At 39.5% G+C, this 13,319-nt stretch overlaps 1 protein-coding gene across 1 annotated transcript; it reads left to right on the top strand.

Annotated features, from left to right (window-relative positions):
- Window positions 1-1,525: 1,525 nt before the first annotated feature.
- Window positions 1,526-4,349, top strand: LOC110095896 (transmembrane protein 45B-like). The gene is made up of 2 exons (XM_020821595.2): window positions 1,526-2,150; window positions 3,789-4,349. The coding sequence occupies exons 1-2, from the start codon at window positions 1,581-1,583 to the stop codon at window positions 4,137-4,139; spliced, it is 921 nt and encodes a 306-aa protein (XP_020677254.1). The 5' UTR covers window positions 1,526-1,580; the 3' UTR covers window positions 4,140-4,349.
- Window positions 4,350-13,319: the final 8,970 nt, after the last annotated feature.

Here is a 13,319-nt window from a genome sequence, read left to right as displayed (position 1 = left end):
AAACCACTAGAGCTATCACCTTGCCACACTAGAGTTGTAAGATCAACTAATTTTGGGAAGCCAAGCTCTCCCTTTCTCATAATCATTGCCCACAAAGTTGTTATCTTGGCATGCTTTCTCAATGACACCTAACCATTATTTTAATAACATAGAGGTGTTGGCATAGTGTCAATTCTCAATGTAGTTGCATTATCTGCCTTGCCTATAGCTAAAAAATAATATAGTTTTTAGCTTGAGTTCCCCCTCATGCCTTATTGAGTTCCCTCTCAACCAAGTGTCAAATTTCTTCTTGTCTAAACAACCAAGTGTCAACCCTTTGACATACTCAAACTCATGTGGAAGCTATAAACTCCTTTCCAACTTCTCTCTCTTATCATGAGTGTGCATACTAAGCCTTACTAAAATGCTTCATCTCCCATCAATGAATAGAAGGGGTCTATTTATAGCTTTTTAGGAGTGGTATGACCAGTAAATAGGAATGAGATTAATGGCATATTTGGAGTGCTTTGAATGGATGGCCAATATCGACTCCTATGATTATAGACTATATCATGTATTTGAGTTCCTTAATGATGTCAGAATTCTGTGATCTTAGACTCGTTGGATTCTTCTCGTCAAGCCACTCGATTCGACTATAAGCATGTTATGTTAGAAAATTGTTTGGTCATCCAATTTATGATTTGAACCTTCCATAGTGCTTCGGGACTTCCATATGGACCATTTGGGTTTGGTTTGGATTGAATTTGGTGTCGTTGGGTTCGTCTTTTTTAGACATTATGCTCGACTATAAGTTTGCAGAAATCAGAGTTCGGATGATCACGAATTTAATTTTAAAAGTTTTCAACTTAATTTTACCTCGAGATTCTTGTCCAATCAAGATATATTTTTTATGATATATCAACTCTAGATGAATATTCAACATATTCAAGAAGAGTTGTTTTATTAGGCAATAACTAATAGAGTCATTTAAGCAATTCAAATGCATCAGTACATATTAATAAGGTCTTAACAAGAATCTATATGATAGATTAGTCAAAATTTTCAACCAACAGATAAAATTGAGCTTCATGATGATATATCAATTCTAGAAAGCAAATACTATATTCATTAATCAAATATTTTCTCTTGATTAAAATTATCAGCTTCGGGTTCCTTAATCATACAGAAAAGTTATCATCTGGCTCCACCTCAACACTTCAACACATGCCTCCAAAATTCATGAGAGTGATACGATGGCTAAGTCTACAATCAATCCATTTTTATATCCAAAAAGCGTCTATATTCTTTAATATTGCTCCTCTAATATAGGAGAGAGATTATCGTGTCAACATTTATTTATTATTACAAATCTATACTCTCTAAAGTTTATTTTAAATATTTTTTTTTATGATGACGAAACTCATCTTCTTCACTTTGATTCTCATTCTCATATTCCAGTGGCTGATGCTTATTCTCTCATCTTATAGATAATATAAATATTATAAAAAACTCTCCAAACCTTCTCTTCCTCTTTATAAAAATCCACCTCCCCCACCTTCCTTATCTCAAGATCTCTTTCTCCATCTCTAATTAACTCTGATATGGGAAGTAAAATAGGTCACGTAGCTCCCGGATTTGGCTTCCTCATCATTGGATTATGGCACCTCTACAACAATATCAAGCTCTTCTCCTACCACCCCAACACCTTTCGTTCTCACTCTTGGTTCCCATTCCCGAAGTTCCGCCACCTCGAGCTCGTCCTCATCGCCATGGGTGGCTGCACTTCCATAGCCATGGAACTTTTCATCGGCCCCTCGCGCCACCAACCTCTCGACGTCGACTTCACCATCCCTACCAACCACCTGCACAACTTCGAGCACTCTTCAATCTCCCTTTCTTTCGTCATCTACGCCGTCTTGGCCAGAGCTTTAGATCGCGCCGCCCGCCCAGCCGCTGCGCAACCGCTCACTCTTATTGCAACCACCGCGGCCTTTGGCCAAGAATTTTTACTGTTTTACCTCCACTCCACTGATCATGCGGGGCTGGAGGGACAATATCATTGGCTTCTTCGGATCGTCATTGCCGTCTCCTTCGCCACGTCTTTGTTGGGCATTAGCCACCCCTGCAATTTTGCGATCGCGTTCGTTCGTTCCGCCAGCATTACCTTGCAGGTACAATTGTGAACAAAATTATTAAGGCTTCGTTTAGGGAACTTTTATGTGGTCAGGACACTTGACGTAGTTCTACATCCGGAGGTCAATAAAATATCGTCAATAAAATACCGCGCGGCCCGACGACCTGACCCGAACCAGAACCCGGTATTGCTATGTATTTGCTGATTTGTGCATATCAGGGTATTGCTCGGTATTGTTCGGTAACGAGAAATACCATTCTATCAAGACCAATACCTAGCAATACCGAGCAATACCCCGGTTTTGCTAGGTATTGCTCGGTATTGGTCTTGAAAAAGCGATATTTCTCGTTATTACAAAGCAATACCTAGCAATACACAAACATAGCAATACCGAGTTTCGGTCCGGGTCGGGTCGTCAGGCCGCGCGGTAAAGAGTAAGAGCACATGGCGACATTTTATTGGCATCCGGATGTAGAGCTAAGGCAGCTGTCCTGACCTAATTAAAGTTCTCGTTTAGGATGGCTTTATTCTAGCTTTTTAAAGCAGCCTTATTTGAAAGCTGTTTTAGAAAACAGCAGGAAAATCTATTCCAAATAAAATATAAGTGACGAAATATATTACTTTATATTTCATGTGATTTATGATTGCCAAAATAATTGTTAAAAAATAAAATTGGATGCCGCTTATTAAAAAAAAGAATTCATCAAGTTGTTTTATTGTAAGAAAATTAACGTGTTAATTTGATTTATAAATTTAATTTATTAGCTATATATATAAATAGTAAAATGAAAAAAATTTATAATCCTCTGATATATTGATTTTATGCTGCACTAATTTCACGAAAAACGAAATTTATGGTGCGCTTAAACATTCACAAGGAAAAAAATGAAAAAAAAAATAAAAAATTTCTGACAAAATTTAAATTTTAAAATTTAAGATCGCTACTTTTTCCGTGTCGGCCTAAAAACAAATCTTGCAGTGACTTTTAGTTTGTCACTAAATTTATAAAAGACGAAGGATTCTTTTTTTTTTGTTTGTTTTGGAGCAGGCTGCAGGGCCACTGCTGTAATTTAGCCCATTATAGTTTTTTAATATTTTTTTAATCAATATGAGTATTAAAATATTAAAATATTATATAAATATAAAAGAATTTAGCAGTCTCTGCAAAAAAATCAATAGCTTTTTCTTTAAGGACATTTGGATCAATTAAGGCTTCGTTTGGGACGATTTTTTCATTGCTTTCTAAAACGGAGTTTTAGTACAAAAATAAAAAAATTTGTACTAAAACTCTGTTTTAGAAAGCAACAAAAAAGCCGTCACAAACGAAGCCTAAGTCAAATTCATGCACACATCACATACGTAAGACTCAACCTCTTAAGCTTCGCTTGGAACGGCTTTTTTATTGCTTCTTGAAGCAATTTCTTATTTACAAAATTAAAAATTTTGTTCTAAAAAGCTGCTTCAAGAAACAATAAAAAAGTCATCCCAATCGAAATCTTAGTTAATAGCCAGAGCTCTATACCAACATACCAAGGTGAGATGCGTAAAAGAATAATAATAAATCAAATCATTAGCTTTAATATTCATATAATTATAAAATTTTTCTGACTAATCTATGGTGATAAAGCAATATTGCTGTTTCCTTTGAGTAGCTAATTATGTGGTGATTAAGCAGGGGATCTGGTTCATCTTCCTGGGCTACGCTCTTTGGACGCCAGCGTTCATCCCCAAGGGCTGCTACATGCATGACGAGGACGGCCATTTCGTCGTCCGCTGCCGGAGCGACGAGGCCCTCTACCGCGCCAAGTCTCTGGCCAACCTCGAATTCAGCTGGGTTTTCTCCGCCGCCGTCGTCTTCTCATTCCTCTTTTACCTCTATTTGAGCAAGAGGTATGAGAAGGAGCTGGAGTATGAATCCATTGACGTGGAGGAGCCCGAGGATTCCGAGCTTCGCAAGAAGATTAACAGTAAGCTTGGCGAATCTGATACCTTCGTCTTCATGGAAAAGGTGATGAGTGCTGTTTAGTAGATTACCGAAGAGACAAATTGTACTGTGAGTTGCTTGCAATTGTTCTTCTGGTTTTTTTTTTTAGGCAAGTGGATGAATGGATTTTATGGATCTTCAATTTTTAAATTGTTGATGGTTTGGTGTACGTTGATGTGATTCCATGTGAAGATAATGGAAATTGAAAAGGTGAAGATTTGCTTTCGATCTTGTCGGTCTGATGAACTTTTGGTTTTTAGTAATGATAATCTTTGCACAGTATCAGATCTATATTATTTTTATAGTAAATATTATTATTTTATGTATTCTACTATTGAGATTATTCTCATTTATTATTTTTTATAAAGGTAAGCTGGTACTATCATGATTAATAAATAATGATATAGTCATAATGCAAGAAATTGGATTATTAGAAAGAGAAAGAAGATCACTTCTTCGCACCATATTTTTTAAGGAAAAAGGTTTTGTGTAAAATCAAAAAGACGCAACAAAGGTAAACTGGTACTATCATATTTAATAAATAATGATATAGTCATAATGCAAGAAATTGGATTATTAGAAAGAGAAAGAAGATCACTTCTTCGCACCATATTTTCTAAGGAAAAAGGTTGTGTAAAATCAAAAAGAATGCGGGGAGCTCTGCTAGGGTTTTTGCTCTAGCTTCCTTTTCTCGCCACCTCCGTTCTTCCCGCCACCGTGTGGGGAGGGTTTTCCCCCTCCCCTACCTCCACCTGATGGATCCTTCCTCCTTCCTTGCGGATTTTCCCCCTCTCCCTGAGGCCGTCTCGTCACCTCATGCTCAAGCTCTCCATAACCCGGCTGGGTTAACTTTCTCCTTAAACCTCAACAAAGGTGACCCGGTGGCCGAAAGCTTCTCCCTCTCGTTTGTTCCTCCGGTGGGGAAAATCCCTTTCTCTGCGGCTGATCTTGCCTTAGGGCTTCCTGACTGGAACTCCTCTTTTGTCGGTTACTCTATTGGCCCGCGCCCGACTTATCTGAGTCTTCTCAACGCCGTGAAGCATGCTTGGGACCCCAAGGGAAACGTCGACCTGCTTTCCCTTGACGACGACTTCTTCTTATTTAAGTTTTCCTCGCCTGAAGATTATAAGGTGGCTTGGTCGGGCGGCCCCTGGTTCTTCTTTGGTCGGCCGTTCATCATGCAGAAGTGGACCCCGAAGTTCAAGCCAACTCGAGATGAGGTTTCTTCTATCCCCTTGTGGATTAAAATTGTGGATTTGCCTCTTGCGGTTTGGAATCCTTTAGGCATTTCAAAAATTGCTAGTTTTGTTGGGCACCCCCTTGCAGTTGACGCTTTAACTGCAAGGAAAACTCGTCTCACTTATGCCAGAGTCTGTGTTATGGTTTCGAACACTTCTGCCCTCCCTGATGAGATTCCAATTTCCCTAGATGGTGATGACGTTAATCTCAAAGTGTTGTATGACTGGAAGCCGACATCCTGTTCTGGTTATGGTTCTATTGTTCATCCTTCCTCCCTTTGCCACATTAATCCACAGCCCAAACCTCACCCTACCCGTGGAAGGAGCTCTTCCCGGGCTCGCTCCACCAGACCTCCACCTCCTCACAGGCCTCCTCTACCCCCTCCCCCCTCCACCTCCACTTTGGTCCCCCCTAACACCACTGCCCCAGTTCCCACTATCCCCAATTCCACCATTCCTGTTCAGCAAGCCATCATCTCCCCTCCTATCCTTCCCATCCCTTCCTCGGCTTTGCCAGCACCCCTTGTTGCACCCCTTATTCCACCTACCCTGGTTCCTATTCCTAATTTGAATTCCCCGAGTGAAGAAGTTTCATCTTCTGACAATTTTCCTATGGTCACTGAAATAGCAACTCCTCCTGGGGACAATCCCCCCTATTCACCAAACATTGGCCCTGTTGCCCTGCCAAAAAATCCGCCCATTTCCTCCCCTAACAGGTTTGCTCTTTTACAACCAGAGGATCCCCATGAGGATGAGCCCCCCAATTCTATAGTCCAACCAGCACAACTGGATATTATCCCACCCAAACAACCACCTGCGTCTAAACAGCCCCAATTGCCTAAGGATTCTAAGGGAAAGAGCGCAAAGAAGACCCGCTCTTCCAACTCAAACCAAAAATGACCCATTGCCCTATTGGGTGCTGGAACGTCAGGGGGTTTAATTCCCCTGATAGAGTTCTGGCTTGTCGGAAAATGGTATCGTCGTACCACCTGGAAATGCTGTGTATCCTGGAGGCTAAGATCCCCCCTACTTCTGCTTATGACCCCTGATTTATTAATACACACAAGATCTTTGCGAATGAATCTAGTGTTAACAACTTCAACTGTTCTGCCCCGGGATGTATCTGGATCAAATGGAACACTCAAAGTATCTCTTTATGTCCTTCTATTACCACCTCTCAAATGATTCATGGTACTGTCCATTCTACCAATATGCCTTCTCTCACGCTTTCTGTGATTTACGCTGCTAACTCGGCTTCTGAAAGAGCTTCCCTTTGGCATCAATTGGCTAGTATCGCCCCCACTATTTCTTCCCCTTGGGCCATCCTTGGGGACTTTAACTGTTGTAGATTTGTTGAGGAGAAATCGGGGGGGAGGCCACTTCTTCACAGTCAAATGCAGGAAATGAACTCATGGATTTTTTGGTCGGCTGTTCTTGACCTCCCCTCTTCTAGCTTATTCTTCACCTGGCACAACCAAAGGATTGATGATCCTATACATATCAAATTAGATAGAGTTCTTGCTAACTCTCAGTGGTTGGATTGTTTCCCTAACTCTTATTACAAAGTGGATTCTCCTGCGTGCTCTGACCACTCCCCACTGGTTCTTCTCCCTGGCAACTGCTCCAGTGTGTATACCAAATTTCAATTTAAAAATTATTTGCTTAAACTGGATGGTTTTTGGGATGGGCTCATTTCTGTCTTTGCTGCTCCAAATTATGGGAGCCTGATTTCTGCTCTTTATGCTAAGCTCCATCATTTCAAGGATTTTCTTAAAAAGAATAAATGGTCTAATGCTTCCTTTTTGGCTAGTAGAATTTTGGATCTTACTGCCTCTCAATAAAATTGTCTTGAACAGGTTCAACAGGCTCCCCTTGACCCAAATCTTAATGCTACCCTGCATTCTATCAACAAGGAATTAACCTCTCTTCATAAGGCCTAGGGTTCTTGGGTTATTCAACGAGCTAAAGCCAGCTGGCTGTCCAAGGGGGAGGATGATTTAGGCTTTCTTTATGCCCGTATTAAAGCTAAAAAATCATATTGCTGTATTAAGGAGCTTGTCACTGAGGAAGGGCAGTTCTCTACTCCTACGAGCATTGCGAATGCTGCTGTGGGTTTTTTTCAAAAACTTTACAATACCACATTACCTTCCCAGCCCTCTCCCTCCATGCTTGATCCTATCCCCATTGGGTCTACTATCCCCCCAAACCTGGTTAGCTCTCTCATTATCCCGGTCACTGATTTGGAGATTCATGATGTGGTATTTGCTGGTTCCTCTTCTAAAGCTCCTGGACTCGATGGTTTCACTTTTGAATTATATAAAGAAACTTGGGAAATTATTGGAATTCATGTTTGTAAAGCTGTGAAGCAATTTTTTTCTACTGGGTCTCTCCCGAGATGTGCCAAGGCCACAGATATTGTCCTGATTCCTAAGGGCTCTCATGCCTCTAACATTTTGGACTACCGGCCAATTTCCCTTTGCAACATTTTTTATAAAATTATCGCTAAGATAATTTCTAATATAATGAGGGAGGTTATGCCCTTTATTATTAACTTTAGCCAAGCTGGCTTCATTAAAGATAGAATGTCTACTGATAATGTGGTGTTTGCCTCTGAAATTCTCAGAGATTTTACTTGTAATGGGGGGGAGAAGTTGCTTTGTGCTAAATTGGATATTCGGAAAGCGTTTGACACGGTTTCCCGGACATTTCTGCTAAACAGGCTTTTAGAAAAAGGGTTTCCTCCTCAGTTCGTGGTCTGGATCAAGGGGTGCATTGAGGATGTATATTTTTTTGTTTCTATCAATGGGGGGTTGGAGGGTTTCTTCTCTTCCTCCTCTGGTCTTAGACAGGGCTGTCCCTTATCCCCCCTTCTCTTCTCTGTTGTGATGGATGCTTTCTCTTGTGGCCTTACTGCTAACAATTTTAAAGGCATATCTTCCAACAACCTCATGATCACTCATCTGCTTTATGCAGATGACATTTTAGTTTTTGGAGAGGCCTCCATTCAGAATGCTAACTCTTTGCAGATTGTTCTCTCTTCTTTTGCTATGCACTCTGGGTTGGTTGTGAACAATGCCAAATGTCATATTATGTTTTCTCACAACAACCCTTTGGCCAATGTTATCACTGCCCGTCTGGGCTTTATCCAAACGGAGAATACCCTTACTTATCTTGGCATTCTGATTTCCACCAAAAAACTTAAAACTTCTCACTTCCAACCACTTCTGAGTAGGCTTTCTACTCTACTTGCTGGTTGGAAAGTTAAATTCTTGTCTTTTGCAGGTAGAATTTAGTTCCTCAAATTCACAATTGTCAATACCATCGCGTACTGGATTAGGGGAGCTGTTATACCTAAAGGGATTTGCAAGCATATTGAGAAACTTTGCTCTAAATTTTTATTTCATGGGACTCATTCGGGGAAAAAGCTTCATCTGATAGCTTGGACTAAGACCTGCCTCCCTAAATGCTATGGTGGACTCGGTTTGCCTTCCTTAGATGCTTTGGCTTTTGCTTTTGGTTGCTCTTTCCTGTGGAGGTACTATAATTCACCTTCTTTGGTGGCTGCTTGGTTTAGGAATAAATTCTCCTCACCTTGGAATTCTTTTATGCCTAAAGCTTCTAAATTCTGGAAGGGTATTGATGATATTGCTATTAAAATCAAGGATAAGCTGAAGTTTCACGTGATTAACGAAAACTGTACACTTTCTATGCTGTGGGATACGTGGTGTCATGGAAATACTGTTCTTGCTACTGCTCTGTTCTCTTTGTTGAATGGGGTGGTCAGTGATTTCATTGTTGATGGCAGTGGGTCCCTTCCTTCCCAACTGGATCCATCTGTTTACACTTATATTACTTCCATCCCCATTTTGGTGCACCCTCACCCTTAGGTTTCTTGGAATGGGACGAACATGCCATCCTTTAAGGTTTTTCTCATGGAATTTTATTCTGATTTAAATACTGTCCCTTGGTTTAAGTTTGTCTGGCATTCCCACTATGCTTTAAAATATGCTCCCTTCACTTGGCTAGCTATGCTGGGAGGTCTTAAAACGGCTGATGTGTTGGCAAAGAGAAACATTATCTTACCTTCAGTTTGCCCTTTATGCAGAAATGAAGATGAATCCATTGCGCACTGCTTCTTTCAGTGGAATTTTTCCTTTTTTGTGATATCCACTCTTCTTCCCTCCCTTAACAACTTCTTACTGCACCCCAATTTGCAGCATGTTTTTCAGTTTGTTAATGGGGTTGAGAATTGGAAAGCTTTTGAGAAGAACTTTTGCTATTTTGTGATTAACTGCTTTTTGTATTTTCTTTGGAGGGAACGTAATGAGCGCAGATATGGGGAACATGCTTCTTCTGGGAATGACTGCTTGAGAAAGATTATTCATGCTATTAAAGCTAAAACTGAAAACTGTAAAATGGTGGAGGAGCTTAAGGATTCTTTTCCTGCTTTCTTTGAGGTGCTTTAAAGCCTGGTGCTTATGGTCTACATTTTCTCGCTGCCTGCTGGGAAGTTTTTTGGTGGGGATGCTTTATCCTCACAACCGGACGATGATGAGTAGAACTAACGACATTTGGCTTCACTGGTCTCTTCCCTTGGATGGCCTGTGTGGTGCTCAGGAGGTCATTTTGATTAGCAACCATGGGGGTTTCTCCCCCTATCTGGATGGCTTCAGGTTTTGCGGCTGCTTTCTTCCTCTGATCCCTGCAGGCAACCAGGGAAGAGTGGGTTCTCGATGGATGCGAATTTTTTGTTAAAGCATTTTGCTTTGTTTGTTAGTTCTGTTAAGCCTGAGTCCGGTTTATTTTTGTCTTTTCCTCATTATTTTGGTAATTTTTTGGGCTTGTTTGGGTGGTTCCCTCTCTGTTTGGGACCTAGTTCTTTTTGTAATCGGTTTTTAGTGATTCAATATACGGGCTGATGCCCCAAAATTCCCCAAAAAAAAAAAAGAAGATCACTGCAGAAAGGGTAGTTTTGGGGACCAGATCAGACGAATCATGAATCAATCAATTTATATGGGGCTCAAAGATGTTTGCATTAATAAATATCCTATTGCCACATATTTAAACCAATCTTGCATTTTTAATGAAAGTTTAAAGAGTGTAATGAATTTCTTATAATTACTTGAGGAGAATTTTAAAAGGTCATTTTTTTAATCTATCATATCCACCTAATTTAGAGCATAGCAGTAGGGGTGTCAATAAATGACTCGACCAGCAAACTCGATCCAAAAAAATTTAAGTTTCGGGTTAACTCGTTTAATAAAGGGGTTAGATTCGAGTATGCATTTCGACGCGTTTATTAAACCGATCTGATTCGAGTTGACCTGTCAACCCAATTTTTATCCGAAGTAGACCCATTTAATATTTGCTTTCTTAAGTTCTCTTATTTGTTGGTATAATTTTCTCATTTTTATCCATTAACCTAGAATCTATGGTTAACAAGTTAAGAAAATTATTTTTTTAATTGACATAGGGTATTGGGTAAGGTTTGACTCGCTAGTGGGTTGAGTTTGGTTTCGCTTTTTCACCTGTTAATTAAATAGGTCAGATTCGAGTCAGGTCAATTTTAGATCAGACTCAAACCCGTTGACACATTTTCACACCCGTATATATTACTTTCGTGTAATTCTTCATGATTATTTTAGAGTTCATCACAATTATGTTTTATAAATTAAGAATTTCATATTTATTTTAATTTAAAATAGAATTGATTATCTTTTTACATAAATTTAGATTTATAATTAAATTATTTAGGATTAAAGTTTATTTTAAAATAATTTCAGATTTGATGACAAATATTTCAGCTTATATTTAAGATACTCATTTTTATATTTAGAAATATTTCAGCTTAAATTTCTAAATTATATGAAGTATAGAAAATTTACATGAAATTATTACAAGTTTTAGGGTAAAGCAATGAATAAAATTTAGATAATCTTAAAGATAGACTTTTACATCAGTGCAAAAATGTTGTTAATAAATTTGTTAAATTTACTTGTAAAATTAAACCTCACAAGGAGAAGATTTAGGTTCGTTAGGGACAATTTTTTTACTGCTTCTTAAAGAAACTTTATAATATAAAAATATTAATTTTTGTATTAAAAGTTGTTTAAAGAAGCAGTAAGAAAGCCGTCCCAAACTAAGCATTAGTCTCCATGTCATTACCATGCTTTTGTTTTCTTAAGACTAATGATATCGTAGAGTGTCATTTGCTAATAATGGTATGCAAACTTCATACATCAAATAGATAGGTCATCAGGAAACTTGCTAAGTTGATAATGATGTAGATTTTAGCATAAGAGATGTGAATGATCTTAACAACACGCGAAGAGGTTGATGAGATGCAAGAAATTTTAGAGTACACATATAGGATGATTTTTATAAGCTCTAACCATCATAGTTCCTTAGATAAGTAAGGTAATAGTATTATCGAGTCTGAAGAAAGAAATATTTTGTATAGATTGTTGAATAAAGCACAAGGTGATTTGTACTTTGGTTCAAATTTGTCTTAGATATTCACTCTTACATAGCTACTTCATGTTGAAATGGTCAATCGTTGAACCAATAAATCATCCAACTTGATCCTTGACTTTATAAAATCAAATTTGTCAAAAGGTGAAACACTTCCTCTATCATCTAGAGAACTATCATAAATATCAGAAATTCCTTAATTTATTCAATACGCATAGAAATAATACGAAGAAAAATAACCAGTGAAAAAATAGTCAAACTATTAGAATAAAGTACTATATTATTTACAAAATATTACATAGTGAAAACATCGTAATACTTGAGAAGAAATATATTTTTGTCTATATCTTGTTATATACTCATTGAAATTGAAATCAAAGACAAATATTTCGAATTCTATCTCGCGCTTAACAAACACTACAGGAAAAATGCCCATTACCGGCGGTTCTAACCGGCGGTTCATGGACCGCCGGTGTTACCAGCGGCATAGCCGGCGGTGTGACCGCCAGCTTTTAACGGCGGCCTAACCGATGATTTCGCTACGTTAAGCCGCCGGTACTAGCGGCGGACCCTAAACCGACGTTAAACCGCCGGACATCAATATGGACCGGCGGTTTATCGGCGGCTTGGACCGCCGTTGAGAAGTGATTTTTTTACCGGCGGTCCAGACCGCCGGAAAGCCGCCGGTAGAAGCCCTAATACGACCAGACCCGCGCCTCGCATTTCATTTTTACTCTTTCCTTCTCTCTCTCAGTCGCTCTGTCGTCGCCTACGCTCGCCTCCGCTCGTCCGACCGCCGCCGACGAATCTACTCCGACCGCCGACCCCAATCCGATCCATTCCGATCGACTTCCGTTTGTCGCCGCCGATGAAGCTTCTCTGACCGCCGACGGTTAAACTCCGACGTCCGACCGCCGACCTAATCCGACCCCAAACCGTCCGATTTCTATTTTAAGGTTATTTTTTATGGTTTTTCTTTGATTATTTGTTCTCACTACACATTTGCAAGTGTTAGAGATATTTTAGATGATTTAGGTAGTAAGGAAAGATGTAATGTTGTAATCATTTTGTTAGATCTAAATTTTTTTTTATTAAGTGTTATTTTAGTTTAGGGTAGATCAATTTTGTTGATTGTGACTTTGAGTTAGAGAAAGATAGGAAGAGAGATATTGAGGGAGAGAAAAGAGAGGGAGAGGGAGAGAGAGATATGAGAGAGTAAGAGAGAGAGAGAGAGAGAGAGAGAGAGAAGAGAAGAGTGAGAGGGAGAGAGAGAGAACAAGAGAGATAGATAAATAGCAAGTGTTAGAGAGAGCGATAGATCGAGAGGGAGAGAGAGAAAAGAGAGGGAGAGTGAAAAGAGAGTGAGAGGGAGAGAGAGGGAGAGAGAGAACAAGAGGGAGAGAGAGAGCGAGAGATCGAGAGGGAGAGAGAGAAAAGAGAGGGAGAATGAGAGAGAAAAGAGAGGGAGAGTGAAAAGAGAGTGAGAGGGAGAGAGAGAGAGAGAGAGAGAGAG

This window comes from Dendrobium catenatum, unplaced genomic scaffold, assembly GCF_001605985.2.
Source record: "Dendrobium catenatum unplaced genomic scaffold, ASM160598v2 original_scaffold_96420, whole genome shotgun sequence".
NCBI lineage: Eukaryota > Viridiplantae > Streptophyta > Magnoliopsida > Asparagales > Orchidaceae > Dendrobium > Dendrobium catenatum.
The sequence above is the reverse complement of the archived record's forward strand: the minus strand, read 5'-3'. Positions and strand labels throughout refer to the sequence as shown.